General features: G+C 42.4%; 1 protein-coding gene across 4 annotated transcripts; it reads left to right on the plus strand.

Annotated features, from left to right (window-relative positions):
- The first annotated feature begins 563 nt into the window (after positions 1-563).
- Positions 564-19,267, plus strand: FAM76B (family with sequence similarity 76 member B). Of its 4 annotated transcripts, none has more exons than XM_035115983.3 (11): positions 564-971; positions 3,248-3,312; positions 3,660-3,714; positions 8,766-8,921; positions 10,586-10,782; positions 12,921-12,968; positions 13,110-13,190; positions 13,730-13,886; positions 14,499-14,600; positions 16,298-16,424; positions 16,770-19,267. In XM_035115983.3, exons 1-10 carry the CDS (start codon positions 810-812, stop codon positions 16,385-16,387), a joined length of 1,113 nt encoding a protein of 370 aa, XP_034971874.1. In that variant the 5' UTR covers positions 564-809; the 3' UTR covers positions 16,388-16,424; positions 16,770-19,267. The 4 variants fall into 4 exon arrangements, with proteins under 4 accessions (XP_034971874.1, XP_088524514.1, XP_034971873.1 ...); XM_088668388.1 differs by having other exon boundaries at positions 13,751-13,886; XM_035115982.3 differs by having other exon boundaries at positions 16,298-19,267.
- Positions 19,268-20,746: the final 1,479 nt, after the last annotated feature.

Genomic DNA, 20,746 nt, shown 5'->3' on the forward strand with positions numbered 1-20,746 from the left:
GCAACATTTCCCCGCCCCTCCCGCTTTGCCTTTTACGGCGCGCTTGCGTCACAGAGCCGCGGCGGTGATGGACGCCCGGATTAACCAACCAGAGTTGAGCAAGAAGGGGAGGGAAAGCAGCCACAGCAGCCGCTCGGATTTATTTCCTTATTATCGCCTTGGGGTTTCAAGAGCGAGCGAATCAGAAGCTACGGCGAAGCTACGCTCTGGATTTGTTTGTGAAGCTTTCGGTGGGTGGCAGGAGGAAGCGAACCGCGCTTGTCTTCCTTCTGCGCAGGCGCAGCCTCGCGCAGGCGGTTATTGCTGCGACTTTCGTTGGACCGAAGGGCACCGGCGCCCGGCCAATGAGAGAAGGCGGCGGAGAGCTGGTTCCGCCTTGGTCTGGTCTTATAAAACGTGACGCAAGGACGGTGGGCGTGGTGGGTGAGGGACGACGCGCGGTTTCCCCCGCCTCCTCATTGGGCAGCGAGGTTTGAAGGCGGCCTTGCCGCGCCGCGCTGATTGGCCGAGGGCGCCGAGGCTCGCGCTCCGTCGGTTTACTCCCTCGCTCGCGCTCGGCCTCTGTTTGCGTGAGGAGAAAGGAAGAGGAGGAGGGGGCAACGGAAGGGCCTCTTGACGCGGATGCCGACACAAGGAGGAAACCGGGCCTAAGCGGCGGAAGAAGCGGCGAAGGAGCCGAAGGAACCAACAGGCGCGCGGGGGAGGGGAGAATCTCTTCCCTCTTTCTCAGTCGTTCGTTCGCTCCTGCCCGCCCTCCCGCCGGTGGTTGGTTCCTTCCCGGCTCCTTCGGCGCTGTGAAGGGAAGGCGGATGGCGGCAACATCCGGGGCCTCCGGGGTGGCGGTCGCGGCGGCCGTCGTCGTCGGAGGTGGGTCCGTCTCCGTCGCCGCCGCCCCGGCTCTCTACGCCTGCACCAAGTGCAACCAACGCTACCCGTTCGAGGAGCTCTCCCAGGGACAGCAGCTCTGCAAGGTGCCGCTCTCCGAATTCCGGCCGGGGGGCTGCGGGGGTAGGCCGGGAGGGGAGGCCGAGGGAGGACGGCTGCGTGGGGTGGGGAGGGCAGAGCGGGCGGCGAGAGGATATCCGGCTGCTCGGCGGGACTCGCCCGCTTCCGGGGCTGAAGGGGGTTGAGGGGGGAACGGGGCGGCCTGGAGCTTCCTTAGCTACGAACCCCGAAATCTCGGGTCCCCTCTAAAGCTTTTAGTGGGGCTCCCAAACTGAGTAAGTGATACATCAAACGGGGGGTCGCGGTTAACACCCAGAAAACCAACGCCCCATCCACTCCAAAGTTCTGTAGAGGCTAGTAGTGCAAATCCTGCGTTTTGTAGGTTCTTTCTCTCCCCCCCTCAACAGCAACTAACTCGGAACCCCTAAATTTGAGACCCCCTCTAAACCTTTCGTAGGGTATTGTAAGGGAAAACCCTGCATTTTGACCCTACAAAACGTCTACAAAAACCCTAGGAAAGGTTTGGGGTGGGTCCCAGATTTTGGGGTTCGTAGTTAACGAAGCCGTGGCCTTTGGCTTACCAAGCAGAGGAGTGAAGGCAAGGGAAGGGTTTAGCATCAGGAAAGCAACGCTCTTCGTACACTGCTGTGCAGTTTCTTTTTCACTTGTAGCATTTATTCTGTACTTTTTTAAGCGAAGGAAACGTCCCTGCTGGCATCTGGTGAAGCTGAACATTGGAAAGCTCAGAACGGATAACAGGAAGCACTTCTCTTCCATGTAGCACATAATTTAAATTATGGGGCACTCTCCCTCAGGGATACAGTGATGACCACCAACTTGCATGACTTCAGAAGAAGAGAGCACTATTGAAGGCTACTAGCCATGATGGCTATCCTGTGCTTCCACAGTTGGAGGCAGCAGCAGTGCTTCTGAGTACAAGTTGAGGATGGGTCAGGTGCTCTTGTGCAAGGATTCCTTGCCCGGTTTCCCACAGACACCTGGTTGGCCACTGTGAGAACAAGATGCTGGCCTGGATGGGCAGCCAGCAGGCTCTTTATATGTTCAGAGAAGCTGACATAGATCAGTCGCAAAAACAGGCCTCATTTTCAGGATTACAAACTATTAGAGTTTTACACACAACAAAAAAGGGATGAGGAAAGGTTATGTGACAACCCCAAAAGTAAGTCTCATTTGAGTTCAGTGATACTTGTTCTCCAGGTTGCCTATAGGATTGCAGCCTTAGTGACAAATTCCAGGTTGATCAATTCATTTCAGATTACTCAGTGGGAGGTGCTAGTCTGCCACCAAAACTGCCCTGTGGCGTAGGTGTTGTGGCCCATTTGTATATGATGGTGCCACCCAGAATGTCATCAGTGTATGATATTCTTCCTTCTATCATGTCATCGTATTTTGCATTTGCTCCAACCCCATTCTGAACCATAGTGGATTTCCCTTCCACTGCCAGACAGTATGCAGCTATCACTACATGATGATGGGATGGGGTTTACCATTTTCAGTGACAATCCCTCCTCAGGGTAGTTCTGTCCTGAATTTATTATACAAATTGGAAAATTTTGATGACTTACATTTTGACTTTGTTCATTTTAAACGGGGCAGAACCCGCAGCCCTCCAAATGATGGTTGGGCTGCAATTTCCCATAGTTTCTGTCCATGGTACCTGGAGACTTAACAGCATCTGGAGGGTCTCAGGTTTTCCACCACTGATTCAATGCATCTTTGGCACACATTTTTAAAAACCCCTGAATGTGTTACTTCGTCCATTGCTTGCAGTAATGAAGAAACACCTATTTTGGTTTTCTTTTTAAAACAGGCTATAATACTCTGGGAGCTAGCTAGTCTGTTGTGGCACAAGCTTTCCTAGGCAATCAAAGTCATCATAGATCATTGCTTGTTATGGCAGCTATGTGATAGATTCTACTTGCCAGAGTCCACAGTATCAAAAAGATACTTGGTTTTGCAGCATTAGCTGTCAGTGGGTTTTTTAAATTAGTTATCTTAAATGCCATCTCTTAAACCCAGCTTATAATCGAGCAATAAAGCACTTTATATTGCAATCTTATGATGGTGACATAGACTGTATAATAAGTCAGATCAGGAATTCTCTTGCCGTGTAGTTTGGAGCCACATATGGAAAGCCAAAGTGACTTGGAACAACTGTAACTTATACATGGGAGCACCATGGAATGCCCACAGAGCAAATAAGATAAAATGAGATGAATTTCTAGTGACAGTAGTTTCTCTATAGTAAAACAATTTTGACTTCATCTTTTTTTTTGTCTAGGAATGTCGCATTGCACATCCCATGGTAAAATGTACTTACTGTCGATCAGAGTTTCAACAAGAGAGGTAAGTCTTTTTCATGTTATTTCACGCTTGTGAACTATCAGCTATTACTTGAAAACTGTTATATGCCCCATAAATGCAATGCTTGTCAGCCAAATTCCATATGCAGTTTACCTTGAATTATATGGCTAAAAGTCATCCACATATTGGGGAAAATGTTGACTGCCTACCCTGGTCCCATGAAGGAGGCCAAAGAGCAAGGCAGAATAAAGAAGAGCCTTTGGTGAGCAACTTGTGCCACCTTTTTGGAGAACTAGAAACCTTTTAAGGGCCAGCCGTCTGTCCTGAATATGAGTACTTCTGTGTAACTAAGTATTTGAAAGACTGGATTCTATTTCCTTTTCTTTTAGCAAAACCAACACAATATGCAAGAAGTGTGCCCAAAATGTAAAGCAATTTGGAACGGTGAGTTAAATTCTTAATCTTTTTTGTGACTGGGCTGCTAAGTTCATAGTCAGGCCTACAGAGACTTATTCAGATTTGGATTAAAGAAAATAACAACTATGACATTTTATTCCACACTGTAAAATAAAAAAATTCCTTCAGTAGCACCTTAAAGACCAACTAAGTTTTTATTTTGGTATGAGCTTTCGTGTGCATGCACACTTCTTCAGATACAGTGAAATGGAAGTTTCCAGGCACTTATGTAGAGAAGGGGTGGGGAGGGGTGGGGATGGGGAGGGGGGATCACTCAGAAGGGTGGTGGAAATGGGTGATTGACTGACTGATAGCTGTTGATGACCGCAAACGACTGCAAATGGTTTTGCATGAAAAAGCAAGGGTTGAGATGGCTGAAGATCGCTTATCATGTATAATGAGATAAGAACCCGATATCTCTGTTCAAACCAGGTCCCTCCATGGTTTTGAGCTTGGTGATAAGTTGCAATTCAGCAACTTCTCTTTCCAGTCTATTTCTGAAATTCTTTTGTAGTAAGACAGCTACTTTGAGATCTTGTATAGAATGTCCTGGGAGATTGAAGTGTTCTCCTACTGGTTTTTCTGTCTTCTGGTTCCTGATGTCAGATTTATGTCCATTTATCCTTTGGCGTAGGGTTTGGCCTGTTTGTCCAATATAGAGAGCTGAAGGGCACTGTTGGCATTTGATGGCATACACAATGTTAGAGGATGAGCAATTAAATAGTCCTGAGATGGTATGTTGGATGTTGTTGGGGCCAGTAATGGTGTTGTCTGGGTGTATGTGGCAGCAAAGTTGGCATCTGGGTTTATTGCAGGCTCTGGTACCAGTGTCCATGTTAAGTCTGGTGGTTGTATTATTGTGGGTGAGGAGTTGTTTAAGATTGGGTGGCTGTCTGTAGGCAATGAAAGGTCTTCCTCCCAGAGCTTGAGAAAGGGAGCGGTCATTGTCCAGGAGAGGCTGTAGATCTCTGATGATGCGTTGTACTGTTTTAGCTTGGGAGCTGTATGTGATGACTAGTGGTGTTCTGTTATTTTCTTTTTTGGGTCTGTCTTGCAGCAGGTTCTCTCTAGGTATCTGTCTGGCTCTGTTGATCTGTTGTTTAACTTCATCAGGTGGATATTTTAGTTCTAAAAAGGTTTGCTGTAGATCTCTTAGGTGAGATTCTCTGTCTGTAGAGTTGGAACAGATGCGGTTGTAACGTAAGGCCTGGCTGTATACGATGGATTGTTTGGTATGTTTGGGATGGTAGCTAGAAGCATGTAGATATGTTTGTCGGTCAGTTGGTTTTCTGTATAAGGTGGTGTCTATACGTCCATCCTGTATTTTTATAGTAGTGTCCAAAAAATGTATTTCTTGCATAGATTGGTTCATTGTTAGGTTGATGGTGGGGTGAAAGTCATTGAATGTCTGGTGGAAGGTTTCCAGGGTCTGTTGTCCATGTGTCCAGATAATAAAAATATCGTCAATGTATCGCAGGTACAGGAGAGGTTTGAGTGGGTAGGAGTTAAGGAAACGTTGTTCTAAATCTGCCATGAAGATGTTGGCATACTGTGGGGCCATGCGGGTGCCCATGGCTGTGCCGCTGATCTGGAGGAACAGGTCATCACCAAATTTGAAGTGGTTGTGGGTAAGGACAAAGTGGCAGAGTAGAACAAACTACATCCCCACAACACAACACCTCTCAACTTACTGGGGAACAACCATCACCCTCCAAACGCATCAATGAACAGAACATTAACCACCAACTACCACCGAAAAGAAGTTACACAAAAAGGGACTCCACATGGACCCCTCCTGATGGACGCAATACCACACTAGATCTGTACATCGAATGCTTCCGCCACAGAATCCAAACGGATGTGACCAGAAAACACCATCGCTTACAACAAAATCTAAACCATGCTGAAAGGAGAGCCATAGAAAATCTCAGGAACAACCCAGACATTATAATTAAAGAGGCAGACAAGGGTGGAGCTGTCGTCATCATGAACAAAACTGATTACATCCAAGAGGCCCACAGACAACTTTCCAATACTGCCTTTTACATGAAATTGGACTCAGACCCCACACAAGCATACAAAAAAGAACTGAACAAGATTATTAAGGAGCTACCCCTACACATCCAAGAACAGATCCTCACAAACACACCAGCGGAACCTCGGCCAGGAACTTTCTATCTTCTACCCAAAATACACAAACCAGGAAACCCAGGACGCCCCATCATCTCAGGTATTGGCACCATTACAGTGGGTGTTTCCGGCTATATGGACTCTGTTCTGAAACCATATGCTATCAGTGCTCCCAGCTACGTACGTGACACCACAGATTTTCTGAGGAAAATACAATATTTGAACAATCTTCCTAACAATACTATACTAGCCACTATGGATGTGGAATCTCTATATACCAACATCCCACACAATGATGGTTTACAAGCCATAAGGAACACCATTTCAGATAAAACCACAGCGGACTTTGCTACCAAACTCTGCCACTTTGTCCTTACCCACAACCACTTCAAATTTGGTGATGACCTGTTCCTCCAGATCAGCGGCACAGCCATGGGCACCCGCATGGCCCCACAGTATGCCAACATCTTCATGGCAGATTTAGAACAACGTTTCCTTAACTCCTACCCACTCAAACCTCTCCTGTACCTGCGATACATTGACGATATTTTTATTATCTGGACACATGGACAACAGACCCTGGAAACCTTCCACCAGACATTCAATGACTTTCACCCCACCATCAACCTAACAATGAACCAATCTATGCAAGAAATACATTTTTTGGACACTACTATAAAAATACAGGATGGACGTATAGACACCACCTTATACAGAAAACCAACTGACCGACAAACATATCTACATGCTTCTAGCTACCATCCCAAACATACCAAACAATCCATCGTATACAGCCAGGCCTTACGTTACAACCGCATCTGTTCCAACTCTACAGACAGAGAATCTCACCTAAGAGATCTACAGCAAACCTTTTTAGAACTAAAATATCCACCTGATGAAGTTAAACAACAGATCAACAGAGCCAGACAGATACCTAGAGAGAACCTGCTGCAAGACAGACCCAAAAAAGAAAATAACAGAACACCACTAGTCATCACATACAGCTCCCAAGCTAAAACAGTACAACGCATCATCAGAGATCTACAGCCTCTCCTGGACAATGACCGCTCCCTTTCTCAAGCTCTGGGAGGAAGACCTTTCATTGCCTACAGACAGCCACCCAATCTTAAACAACTCCTCACCCACAATAATACAACCACCAGACTTAACATGGACACTGGTACCAGAGCCTGCAATAAACCCAGATGCCAACTTTGCTGCCACATACACCCAGACAACACCATTACTGGCCCCAACAACATCCAACATACCATCTCAGGACTATTTAATTGCTCATCCTCTAACATTGTGTATGCCATCAAATGCCAACAGTGCCCTTCAGCTCTCTATATTGGACAAACAGGCCAAACCCTACGCCAAAGGATAAATGGACATAAATCTGACATCAGGAACCAGAAGACAGAAAAACCAGTAGGAGAACACTTCAATCTCCCAGGACATTCTATACAAGATCTCAAAGTAGCTGTCTTACTACAAAAGAATTTCAGAAATAGACTGGAAAGAGAAGTTGCTGAATTGCAACTTATCACCAAGCTCAAAACCATGGAGGGACCTGGTTTGAACAGAGATATCGGGTTCTTATCTCATTATACATGATAAGCGATCTTCAGCCATCTCAACCCTTGCTTTTTCATGCAAAACCATTTGCAGTCGTTTGCGGTCATCAACAGCTATCAGTCAGTCAATCACCCATTTCCACCACCCTTCTGAGTGATCCCCCCTCCCCATCCCCACCCCTCCCCACCCCTTCTCTACATAAGTGCCTGGAAACTTCCATTTCACTGTATCTGAAGAAGTGTGCATGCACACGAAAGCTCATACCAAAATAAAAACTTAGTTGGTCTTTAAGGTGCTACTGAAGGAATTTTTTTATTTTACTTCGATCCAGACCAACACGGCTACCTACCTATTCCACACTGGTTGAAGTTGCATAAAGTTTTAAACATGTACATGCTGAAGAGTGGATCCCTGGTATTCTGGAGAGCTACAGGATGCGAAGCAAACCAGACTTGAGGGCAGGTCTAGCTCTAAGGTTGACTGAAACTGGTTATGACCATAGCTGCCAAGTTATCCCTTTTTTAAAGGGATTTTCCCTTATGCTGAATAGGCTTCCTCACGAGAAAAGGGAAAACTTGGCAGCTATGGTTATGACACACAATTGTACCTACCATGGGGCAGTATGGGCAGCCAAGAATATGCACTTTGCAGTCTCCATTGTATCTTTAAGCAGCAGGCTGTAATAGTTTTTTTGGAAAGTCTAGAGATTGCTTACTTTCACTGTAGGAGAAGGGTCCACACAAGAAGAGCCTATTGGATCAGGACAACGACCCATCTTCTCCAGTATCCTCTCCTCACAAAAGCCAGCCAGATGCCTGTGGAAAGCTCGCAAGCAGGAACTGAGCACAAGAGCACTCTCCCCTCTAGCAGTGTTCAGCAACTAGTATTCAGAAGCATTCTGCCTCTGACCATAGAGGCAGAGCACAGTCATTGTGCTTAATAGCAATTGATAGCCTAATTCACCATGAAAATACATAGACTCCATAGTTGCAGTTCCATAATTATAACGGAAATGCTCTGTATTACTGTTTATTTTTTATTAAGCAGTTTATACATTTTCCTAATAAAAAGAAACACATTTCAGTTAGCAAAATGTTTTTCCCTCAGCTGACATCAGGAAAGTTTAAAGAAACTTTGAACCAGTTAATAAAATGTAACATAGTTTCAGCATCAAGCATGTAACTACTAAGTGAAGTCCGTCTAAATGAGCTTGTATAAAAGTAGCAGTTTTACTTTTTCTTTTCTTCAGTGACTCTAGGTCATTTCTGCATAAAATGTTGACATATTGAACCAAGGAATGGCATTCTTAATTTGTTGTTCTTTTTCTTCAGCCGAAACCTTGTCAGTACTGTAACATCATTGCAGCATTTATTGGCACAAAATGTCAGCGCTGCACAAACTCTGAGAAGAAATATGGACCCCCTCAAACATGTGAACAATGTAAGCAGCAATGTGCTTTTGATCGCAAAGAGGAAGGAAGAAGAAAGGTACAGCTTTGTCTTGCTGCTGCTCATACTTGATCTCAAAGTGGTAACTGAATGATGAACAACATTGTATTGTTGTATTTTGAATCACACTAATGGTCTATGAGAGTGCTGTTCATTGATCCTTGAAACTGTCAACTACATGTGGAGAATGGGGTTCCCCAACTCAGACACACCTTGCTCATGAGCCTTTTCTCCAGGAAACACAGATCCCACTTCTGACACCAGGGTTGGTGTCAGAATTTGAGTGGTGTGAGAGTCCAGGGGTTTGCAGGCACACTTACCTAGGGTCCTTGTTTACTTAAGTCATGTAACTGGATGCTCCCTGCACTTCTGGCATGAGGTGTTCTATAAGAAACCTTTAGTCAGTTTTAAGTGAAGGCTTCCAAATAATTATGGAGAAATAGAATTTATATTATGTATTTGTGTTACTGTTCAGTTGTCAGTTTATATAGCAGCACTTGACTGCTGACCCATGGAAAATTCAAACTCACAAAACAGTAAACAAGATAATTGAAAGTATGCCTAGTCTGCCCAGTTTTACTGATGGAATATAATATACGTATAGTGGTACCTCGACATACGAATGCTTCGACTTACGAAGTCGACAACCCTGGAAGTCTTTTCGCGCAGAAGCGGCGTGTGCAGTCCACGCATGCGCAGAGCAGGCACTTCGACATCCCAAAACCTCGACTTACAAAGAGCGCTGCAGAACGGATCATCTTCGTAAGTCGAGGTACCCTGTACCTTCATAGAACTTTTATATTATCAGACAGTCTCCCAGCTTAGGCACTGACCATTCTCAGACCTAGCTAGTCAAGCATGGCTGCTTGTCATCCACACTAGGACAATGCCCCATTGTTGCTGAAAGTGGTCCCTTGCATTTATTTTATTACAGTATGATGAGTATTCACATATTAAAGTTTAGAGTAGACTGATAAAGCCTACTGAGAACCTTTTCCTCCAAGATGCTAGTTAGCAACCAGTTGGGATGATGGATCCTAGATAAATCATTGGCCATGTCTAAGGAGAACTGTGGTGTATCTTGGAAATTGGGTGAAAGTCTAAATGATACTGTACAGGGGAGATACATCCAATGTTAGTTATAGTCCAGATAGAGCCATTGAAAGTTCATTGATTTCAGTGGGTCTACCATATAAGTATGAAATGAGTATGTGTTGGATCCTAATACCCCTTGAGAGGGGTTCCACTCCTGACACTCTTAACGGAAGAGGCAAGGTAATTTTTACAGATTCCTCTTTCCCCTCCAGCCACTGAAAATAGAAACCTTGAGAATTTTGTGGGACACAGCACTGCTTGATAAAGGTTATGGGAGTTTTGGCAAAAATATTCTCTTCCCTTTCTTTAGTGGGGTCCTCTGCTGGATGAAGAGCCAGTGTCCATGGAAGAGGCCTTTTATATCTTGACAGGTGTGATCACCTAAAGGAAATAGGTTGCAATATTTTTCACCCAGTTTTCAGCAGAATGCCCAGTATGTTTAATTTTACGTGCTGCTGTTCTGTACTATGTATTTTTAACTTGTTTGTATTAAGATGTGTGCACAAAGAATGACAGCAGAAGTATTTGATAATTTTATTTTGGCTGTTGTATGTCTTTTTAGCACTGAGTACGTGTAACATAACTTGCTGCGAATGATTTCCCAAAAGGTTGATGGGAAGCTGTTGTGTTGGCTCTGTACGCTGTCCTACAAGAGAGTACTGCAGAAGACCAAGGAACAGAGGAAGAGCTTAGGGTCTTCACATTCTAATTCCTCCTCCACATCTCTTACTGAAAAAGACCAGCATCATTTGAAACACCAGCGCCATCGCCATCACCACCACCGTCACAGCAGCAGCCATCACAAGTAAGTTTTGTGAAACTTGTGGAATAGAGGTGGCACCTGTATTCTCTGAAACTAAATCAAGATACAGTAAGAATTTTGCTATTAAATTGGTAGATTTAATCTATTGCACTTAAAACTTATTTCTGCTATTAATATTTTGTTAGGTTGAAAGTGTGATATGGCAGATAGGGACTTGGGTCTAATAATGTTTCTTTGTATAGGCTAGGATCCAAGGATCTTCCCAACTGGTTCCAATTGTCCAAGGGAGCTTTGGGTTTGTTTTCTTGAAAAAGAAGGTTTCCACATAGCAAATCCTTTTGCAAACTTGAGAGAGTTTTCAAAATAACAGGGCCTGTTATTCAAAGAAATATTGCGCAACATCCTCCCATAACCTTTAGAGACCATATGTGTATAGCTGGGAGTCTGTGTTGTTTTTGTAGTACACAAAAACTATATGAAACACTAACAGTTTAGAAACATTTGAGTTGCAAGCTGAACTCTCAATTCTAATGCTGTTGCTAATAGCTAGGCATGGCCCCTTTCTGAATGAAGAGATGCATAAATGTGCACCAGAATCATAGAATTGTAGAATTGGAAAGGGCTCCAAGGTTCACTTAGTCCAGCCTCCTGCAGTGCAGCAATATCAGCTAAAGCATCCATGACAGATGGCCATCCAATCTCTGCACATTCCAAATAAGATACATTGAGGTTGAAGAGAGATTTCACTTGTCATGAGAAAATGAAAATGCTAACTAATTGTGTTAATAGACATTGCCCAACGGCTTCCATGTTCGTTCTGCTGTACATCAGCTGCTTTCAATACCATCAGTATTTTATTATACTTGTATCTCATCATGGAACTTAAGGTAGTGTACCTGGTTTTCCAGGAAGTCTTCCATCCAGGCACTGACCCAGACTCAGACCTTCTTGGCTTCAGCCAGGCTGGCAGACTTGTGTTTTCAGGCATATCCTGGGACTTCCTTTTGAACCTCCTGGTCAAGTTGAGATGGAGGGACACAGTTCATACTGGTCCTACATGGTGCTGGTGGGTTGCTTTGGATAGGGGTCTTTAACCTCTGGCCCAGTCATGTGGAGCAGAAGATATTCCACAGAAGCTTTTCTTAAGTTAGCAGCAATGAATGGATGCAAACTGCAAATACAATATTAGGCAAGCTTGGTAGTTCCAAAGCTTTTAACCTTGTTTATTAAACCCAAGTGAAATAAACATGCTAAACTAAATCAATCTGTAGAGCAGGGATGGGCTTACCTTCTTTGCCCCAAAAGCAGCTCTCACCCTTCCGCAACCCTCCCAAGGGCCCAATACCAATGATGGATGTCGTCAAAACACACCCATGGCACACAGGCATATAGCCCCCACTTCCAGCTAATCGCCCTCTCCCTGCTTGTCAGAAGAGCAGTCTCATGACCAGGGAGAAGGTGATTTGCATCACCGCAGTGCAATAACTACATCAATGTTTTTATTTTTTTTGCCGCCATTAAAATCAGAGCGGGTGGTAGCAAACAAATTTGTTTGGGACCAGAACAGGGGTTAGCCTTCCCTGATTTAGGGTTTCAGAAAATGTTCCTGTTCAAAAGCTTTTGGGAAATTAGTATACTTCCTTTAGCCTGTGGAGTCCTCATGCTATTCTTTAGCTGCATGAAATTGCTTGAAAAAGTTATCTGGATGAGTGAAGTATGGTGCCATCAGTATATGGGTGCCACCCCAACTCTCCTTTTGAGTCCTCAAAGACAGTGAAGACCCTGAATTGTTTTATGGAGGTTGTTAATCCACATTCAGCCCATCCCAGTATGATAATTCAGACAAGGCAGAAGTAACTAAAAGACCAGACTCATAGTCTGGGAGTACTTCTGGACCTGCCACTGCTCCAGGAAGGTCAAGTGATTGTGGCCAGCAGTACTTTTACATAGCTGTCCCTGGAGTTCTGCTTGCAGAAAAAAAAACAGGTCTGCCCAGTGTTAGACATGCTTTGGTTGCATCCATATAGGATTGCAGTGTGTTATTATATATGTGACTGCCTCTGAAGAATATTCAGAACTGGTAGCCGTACATAAAATAGGGTGTGGTGTTTTTGTTTTTTGTTTGCAAACCATGATTGAGGTGGCCGTTCTTAAGCCTATTGCACATTTCTGCATTTCAGAATCAGCAGTCTGAGTCCAGAGCAAGATCAGGGATTGTGGAAACAGAGGTAAATGTTGACTATTAAGAAAAAACAATTTGTAAGTCTAGCCTGTTCCTTACTCTGTCAAATTATTTAGAAATCTATGTACATGCTGTTTTGTGTAAATGTAGATGTATAGTCATACAGATTGTGTTGGCGTCTTTTCAGCCATAAATCCTCTGCAGCTATTCAGAATGAAACTCCAAAGAAAAAGCCCAAAATGGAATCCAAGCCATCTAATGGAGATAGGTAAAAATATGGCCTTCCTTACAGTTTTTCCCATTGAAATTATTGTTCGTTTTCCTTTTCTTTTTCATTTTATTCTGAAAAAGTCAACAGGACTTTATATTTTGGCCATATGCCTTGGTGTAAACTTTAGAGGGAAATGATGGCTCTACAGTCCTGGTTTTGGGGGTAATCAACTAAAATATAGCGGAAGGGAAACAGCCCAACATGCAGTGCACCTAGGAGTAACAGTTCAGTTATTCGTAGCTATAAACTGGCTTTGATTTGGTTTTTATGGACAAGCTTTGTTCCATGTGCATCTTGTTAGGTGAGAGATTGTCTAAAACAGTCTCTGACAAACAGTTGGAATTTGTGTAAAAGGCTGCTTTATTTAGAAAGTCGGAAGCTAATGCTTTATTATATTTTGGCAGGTATTGATAATGTGTGCCATTAGTAAGTTAATTTGCCAGTTTCATCTATTTCTATCAAGTCCTTTTTTTTCATTAGGACATTTGTGAAACTGATTCAAGTACATACAGTTTTCTCCCCTCCTTTAATCACAGCCCACACTTTTCGCTTTACAGTAGTTCTATAAATCAGTCAGCAGACAGCGGAGGTACTGACAACTTTGTCCTCATTAGTCAGCTGAAAGAAGAAGTGATGTCACTGAAACGCCTCTTGCAACAAAGAGATCAAACAATTCTGGAAAAAGATAAAAAGGTAAAAGCCTCAACTCGTGTAGCTATTTTGTAAATGTTCTAGTTCCAAATGAAATCAGCATTACAAATACATCTGATACATTTTAACATGTTTGTAGTTTATATGGGTTATTCTGGATGCTTTGGAAGGCCTTCCCTCTTGATCCTTTCCCAATATTGAGCTTGCGTTCATTGAGAGGTAGGTTGGAGTTAACACTCCAAATCCATAGTTTCCACCATTTGGGGGCATCTTAACTTCCACACAGCTTCATTGTATTTTGCTCTCTTCCCAAGAGACAAGTGTAGTGCCTGGCTTACGATTGTGTTGTGAAGGACATCTGGGAATAACTGCTGTACGGTTTATTTTTTCCTAACACTGCATAAGGATGATAACCTGGACTATACTAAGAAAAAATGTTTATACAACATTGTGTCTTACAGATGTGCTCAGCTTATTTTGTTTGTGCAGATATAATATTTAATGCTATGCATTATTTTCATAGAAAGAAATTGCATTTTCATCTTTTAAAATGTTCATCTGACAGACACCAGGAATTTATCTTATTGACGTGAGAGTTATCACTTTAAATGAGGCCTGGAACAGTATTTTAAAGATCTCCATTCTTTTTCCTAGTTGACAGAGCTGAAGGCAGACTTTCAGTACCAAGAGTCCAACTTGAGAACAAAGATGAACAGCATGGAGAGAGCTCATAAGGAAACTGTGGAACAGCTACAGGTAAACACCGCAATCATTCACAGACAACATTATTGGGCTAAGGACTTGGGGAGCATTCAAAACCCAGGATCTACTGGGATGGGTGAGTTAGGATCCAGTTGCTCTCCCTCTTGGCCAGTTCCCAAGCACAGCTGAACTATGCCAGTCTAAGCACCACATCCAAGCTTAGCTGGAGATACGCTGGCATAATTCCCACAGCTGGGGCTCAGCAGACTGAGCCATGTGGTGTTTACACTGGCATAAGCCCTAAAAAATGGGAAGTGGTGGGGGTGCTGCCAGGCAGGGGAGACATATGAAGGAGCCTAACTCTGTTTAGCTTGATCACATGACCTGGCAGAGCTTATGCTGGCAAAAAGGGAGGTGCAGTTCAAACACTCTTTTTATGACTTGTTTTTCCCTCTTTGAGGCTTAGGCCAGCTCAGTGGGTAGTAGCACTGCTGAACAGAATTGGGGTAATTTATGCAAGTTTAACTTAAGCTGGTATCAGTTTAGTTGGCTCCCAATGCTTATGATAGTTCTGTTATATATAATTTATACAGTATAAGAACAAATGGTCATGAGATAGGCAACCTTTTGAATCCAGTTCACTCTTCTTGAACTATCAATATCATACCCCAAGACAGAATTGAATTCTGGCATCACACCAAGAAGAGGAACCCACAATAGGCCTCTGCAGATATTGAACTTCACAAGCTGGATCTTTAGTCATCCCAGCATTGATGAAGAGTAGATTGTAATTGATCTTCATAACAATGTTTGCAATTTTTTATCCATAAACACTCAGCGGTGAAATAATTAGCAAGGCTTACATCGGTTAGGTCCCATTGATTGACTTTCAGTAGCAGGGGTCTAACTTGAACAGGATTCATCATGATATTTTGATATGTTTTACCAGTTGTACTAAAGTTGTTGTTCCCCATTTTTGTTTTCAGCTATAGCAACTAAAGAAATTGTCTTATAGCTAACTAGGAGACCTGCCTTGGTGCAAATCTGTTTCACCTGCGCCTTAAGTGTTGTACACAGCCGTGTCTGTGTTTTATAGAGAGGGGCTTAGTTGTGATGAATGGTGGTCATATTTGCCTGGATAACTTCCTAGGCTGCTAGTGCTGAAATTGGAAAAGCCCCTGCTTTTTAGTGTGTTTCTTTAGGGTGACATCAACATTCCAATCTCTTCAGACAGTGTAAAGCTCCAGCTGAATCCCAAAGAATCACAAATTAGCCAGAATTATTAAACTGGGCTTGGGGGGGGGAGCTTTGGACAGTGTCATGTTGAGACAGCTTTCCATTTAAGCATCTTTATGTCTGAAAATGTGCTTTAAGGCCCTTCTTTAAAAAATATCAAAATAAGCTATCTAATAATACAGTATTTTTACTTCAAGATTTAACGAATGCTCTGACAGGGTTCCAAAAAGGGCTCTCCACATCTATTTCTCAAGCATCGCCTCGTCATACCAAACAGTTTGCAATAGGATTGGGGTGGGGAAGGAACTAGAGTACCAAAACCTTACATAGCCCTTTGGATCCATGGCTTTGAGCCCTTTTCAGTAGCACAGCCACTACAGTCTACATCTGTTAGACATTTCTGCAACTACCATGGGAATGGTGCAAAGAGGGAAGTGGAGCATTTTCCAAACTTGCATGGCAATGTATGTACAATACAACCTACAGAATTATAAGGGGTGTGTTGTTTTTTGCAGGCAAAAAACCGAGAACTGCTCAAACAAGTTGCGGCTTTATCAAAGGGCAAGAAGTTTGACAAGAGTGGGAGCATGCTCACATCACCATGAAGTGCTGGCTGTTTGCATGAGTGTTAATATTCAAAAGGTAAATGACTCTGTGGAAACTCCTTAGAAGCCTGTGGAGTGGGGAAAAAGGAATATTTTTGCACACAGAGTAGTTGGCATGTTTCCTACACCTTTTTGTAACTGATAATGCAGTGGAACTTTTTCTTTTCTTTTTAAGTTTAAGCCATTTGGATTAAAATACTTCAGCTGGCTTGAAGAATGCTTTTTAAAAAGAATTTATACAGGAGAGTTACTGGTAATCAGTAAGAGTGCTCTTATTTTTAACCTCATCATGCAATAACATATGCAAGGCAGCAGTTTGAGGGAGCAGTCCATCAAGTATGGCTATTGTGCAGAATCATTAATCTAAATTGGATTTATGCAGGACACCTAGGCAAAAGCAGAAATTGCCGAGGAGCTGGGCAGATTCACATCAAGAAAAAAAATGGTCAACCATATCAGTATTCCAGCAACAACTAGCTTGGAAACAGAAACTGGAGCACTGGATGCCTGACAATTGTGCATTATATTTTGGTCAAAATAAGAGTACGTTGAAAGTCTAAAATCATGGTGCTTTTATGACAAGAAGCTTATTACCTATATAAATATGTAAAAGAATTTTAACAGTTTTATTCTTAGTGATAACCGGTGTTTTACATTTCTTGTGATAGAAATTTAAAGAGAGATTCCCTATTGTAAGTATCTGAACAAAATGTGTTTTTTGAAAATTTACTGTAGACTTTTTCTCTTGCAAGTGCCTTTTCTCCTAACTGTTTATTATTTATAGGAATGTTGGTATTTTGTATATAAAGTTTTTCTTTTCTTTTTTTAAAAAAATCATGTTTAAATGTTCCTTTGTGGATGTATATAAATAAATGTATGTACAGAATAACCAGGTGTTAAGATCAGAGCTGTTAGGATGCTAGAGAAGGTGTTAAGATCTGGCAGGAAACAAATATTGGCTGTACATAATTGTAACGGATTTGTCTGTGTAGAAGGTGTTTGTCTTAACTCATGTTGTGCCTAACTTAATTTCCCACCACCATCACCACTACCACCACACACACTAAACTGTAGGGCTTCTAAAATATATTTCACCTTTTATCTCAGTGCTAATTTGCATAATATTCCCTGTGCCATGTTCTAAATTGAATGACACAGGAACAGTATTTGAGCTAACATAACTCTTTGGCAATTTCTCTCAATAACACTTCACTGTACTATGCCTTTTTAAACTGCTAGGAGAATATGCCTTTTCATTTCTAAAGAGTGAAACAAACATCCCCACACCAATAGCGTCACATTGGTAAAGGTGCAGTCACACTGCTCTAGGACCCAGGAGCCAAAAGAAATGGCCCCGGAGAAGCTCTCACATGGGACACAAAAGCCAGCCCCATGGACCCTCACTGTCTTCGCTGTCTGTGGGCCAGCCATGTAGTCAGGTAGGATCAGTACAGGATGAAACAACATGTACCCAGCAGGAATTGGATAAATCTCTTAAGACAAGTATCTCATTCCTCAATAAAGAGCCAGATGCTGGCATTCAGAAAGTCCTATGGGAATTTGTTCTGAGGAATAGCGAAGCCCATAAAGTCTGGTCAGCATTGCACAAGCTCAACTGTGCATCCCTAGAACAAGTCCCAGGATTCTGAATAAACCATGAGAGTTCAGTAATAAATAGGCAGACATTCCTCAGCTGAACATGGAAAGCAATAATCCCTATCTTACATTTCTTCAGATTTGTAATTTTTAAAAAATTTTTCCCTTTGGGGGTCATGATAGGAATTACTAGAAACTCAAAGTTCATTCCAGAAGGCATGGTCTCATCAGCTTAAAAATGTAGCTGCTTTTCCATAAAATTGAAATCCTATTTGATTCAAAGGTGCTCAAGTTACTATCAAGTTACTTAAAGGAATAACTTGCGCTTCAGCTAGCATTAATGTGTTGTTTTTGGACCTCCAGCTCCCTGAAGATTGGGAGGATTTGTTCCCAACAGACTACTGAATAATGTAATTTGAAAGGGAAAAAAAGCTGCTTTCTACAATATTGAGGATTATTTTTAATTTTTTGTATACTAGACGAACTTTGTAAATTTATAAATACTATGATTATCTTAACATGATAAAACAGCTAGGGTAGAATATACTGTTGCTATCCTATTGGACTGTTTAATCATTGAGAAGGTGGTGGTTGTTTTTCATTACTGACTTGCATTTCAGAGTATTTTGATACTTTTTCCAGTCAAATGACTACCTGACACTGGTAGATTTGGGTGGTTTTTTTAATACCAAAACCTGCCGGAACTTTTACCATGATTCTGATTCACTTTCTGATCAAATCATTCTCATTGAAACCTGCTTATGCTGCAACAGGAACATTCTAGAAAAAGAGACCCAGCATTTTAATTTTTAACTGCCAGAACTGTACAAATCCTAGTATGGACCCATTTAGGGACTTTACAGTGTTTGAAGAGAAATCACTCTGGTTTTATAAGTTCCATACCCTCTCTTCACTTGGGAGTTTTTAAGGCTAGGAACTAGCGAATTAAATCCTGGAGTTGTAGCTATCTTCACAGTGAACTTTTTAATGTAGATTTTGAGGGTGATACATTGTACTATAATGTGCATTTAAGTCAGTTTTCCAATTGTTAATTAGCATTGAACAAAACCTTTCACTTGGGCTTCAGTTATTTATGTATTTTAAGCCTGTGAATATTGCAGTTTCTTTTTAGTTAGAAAGGATGTCCATTCTGAGGTAAAGCTGTTCAGCTTGCTACATGTGTATATACTGTTGAAATTCTGTACTGGCACACATTTGACAGTTGACATTTTTGTACTTTTTTCTAAATCCAATATTTCACAATAAAAGCTTGTTAAAACATCATTATGCACCTCTGCTATTTTTTATTATTATTTATTTTTATTAAAGATTTTCTTTGTTTACAAAAGTACATGCCTTGTCTCTTTTTCAGATTGTACATTCCCTTACAAATCAGTTACATTTGTTGTGAGGCATTAGTGTTGAGTACAGTATAAGGTTGGGGGACAGGAGAGGTGGGGTGTTTATATAGTGTACATGTGGGGTTTGGGGTCAGTGTCAACTGTCGGTTCTCTTTCTATTAGTTTATTACATTTCCTTGGTAGTGAGAGGTATTGTGGGGCAGGGTGTGGTTGATTGGCTGTGGTTGGCTGCAGTGGGGTTTGTTTGCATTTGTGAGGTGGGTTGTGAGCTCTGTATAATGCGAGTGGTCATTATGATCTTGGAAGATGTTCAGTAGGGCCAATACTAGGGTGAGTTCTAATACCTGTTTAGTTATTTTGCATATCTCTTGTAGGACTGCTGTCCAGAAGGGTTGGATTTTAGGGCATTCCCACCACATGTGGAGGTTTGTGCCTGTGGAAGTGCAGCCTCTCTAACATCTTGGTGAGGTTCCTGGGCATATCAGTGCCAGTTTCCATGGTGTTAAGTACCACCTGTAGGTGAGTTCCCTTCTTTTGGCTGATAAGGACTTAAAGGGAGGTTTAGACCACATTCTAGTCCATTGGGTGGGGTCAATCTCATAGCCTATGTCGTGCTCCCGTTGTTCTTTGATGGCGTCAAGGGGGTTTGTGGAATTTTGGAGCAGTATTTTGTATGTTGTGGATACCATTCCTTTGCCGTGTCCCTCTACTGTCGGGAGGAGGTTTTCAAAGGTGGTCAAGGGCCTGGTTGCTGCTGATTTTACTGCTGGATTGTTTAAGAAGGCATGTAGCCGATAGTGTGTTAGCCAACGTATTTGGGTGTCACCTAGTTTGCCTTGTATTTCTTGTGTTGGTATGGGTTTGTTGTTTTTGTAAAAGTATTTTAGGCAGTGTAGGCCTTTGGCTTGCCAGGTTTTTATCTGGAGGTTTTGTTAACAACATTATTCACCAGTCGATTGGTTCGAGGTGGTTTCTGGGTGGTTCATTTGGCAGTCGTTGTTGTTGCAGGGGTTGTCAATGTGTGGTGTGTGGTGTGTGTTCTGCAGGGCTGTTCTGTGAGTGTTACTTGACTGTCTTTGCTTTCTCCTGTCGCTTCTGTTGTTTCTTCTTTCTCTTGTTGACTGTCATCCAATCGTTTGCTGTATTTTTGTCTTGGTGTCGTTTGGTGGGTGATGGTTGCCATTCTGGTGGAGGGTTAAGTCTGAGGTTCTCCAGTCATTGCAGGGCTTCAGGTATGTCGGTGGCTGTATGCTGTGTTGTGTCAGTTGTTACAATGAGGCAAAAGGGGGAAGCCCCATCGGTACTTGTAAGAAATTGTGCAAACTACTTAACCAAAACATTCCCTTAAACTTCTCTACATAAAACAATAGAGTAACTTAGCAGTAAAATACAGAGCAACAGA

The sequence above is a fragment of the Zootoca vivipara genome, chromosome 4, assembly GCF_965207765.1.
Source record: "Zootoca vivipara chromosome 4, rZooViv2.hap1.1, whole genome shotgun sequence".
NCBI classification, from domain to species: domain Eukaryota; kingdom Metazoa; phylum Chordata; class Lepidosauria; order Squamata; family Lacertidae; genus Zootoca; species Zootoca vivipara.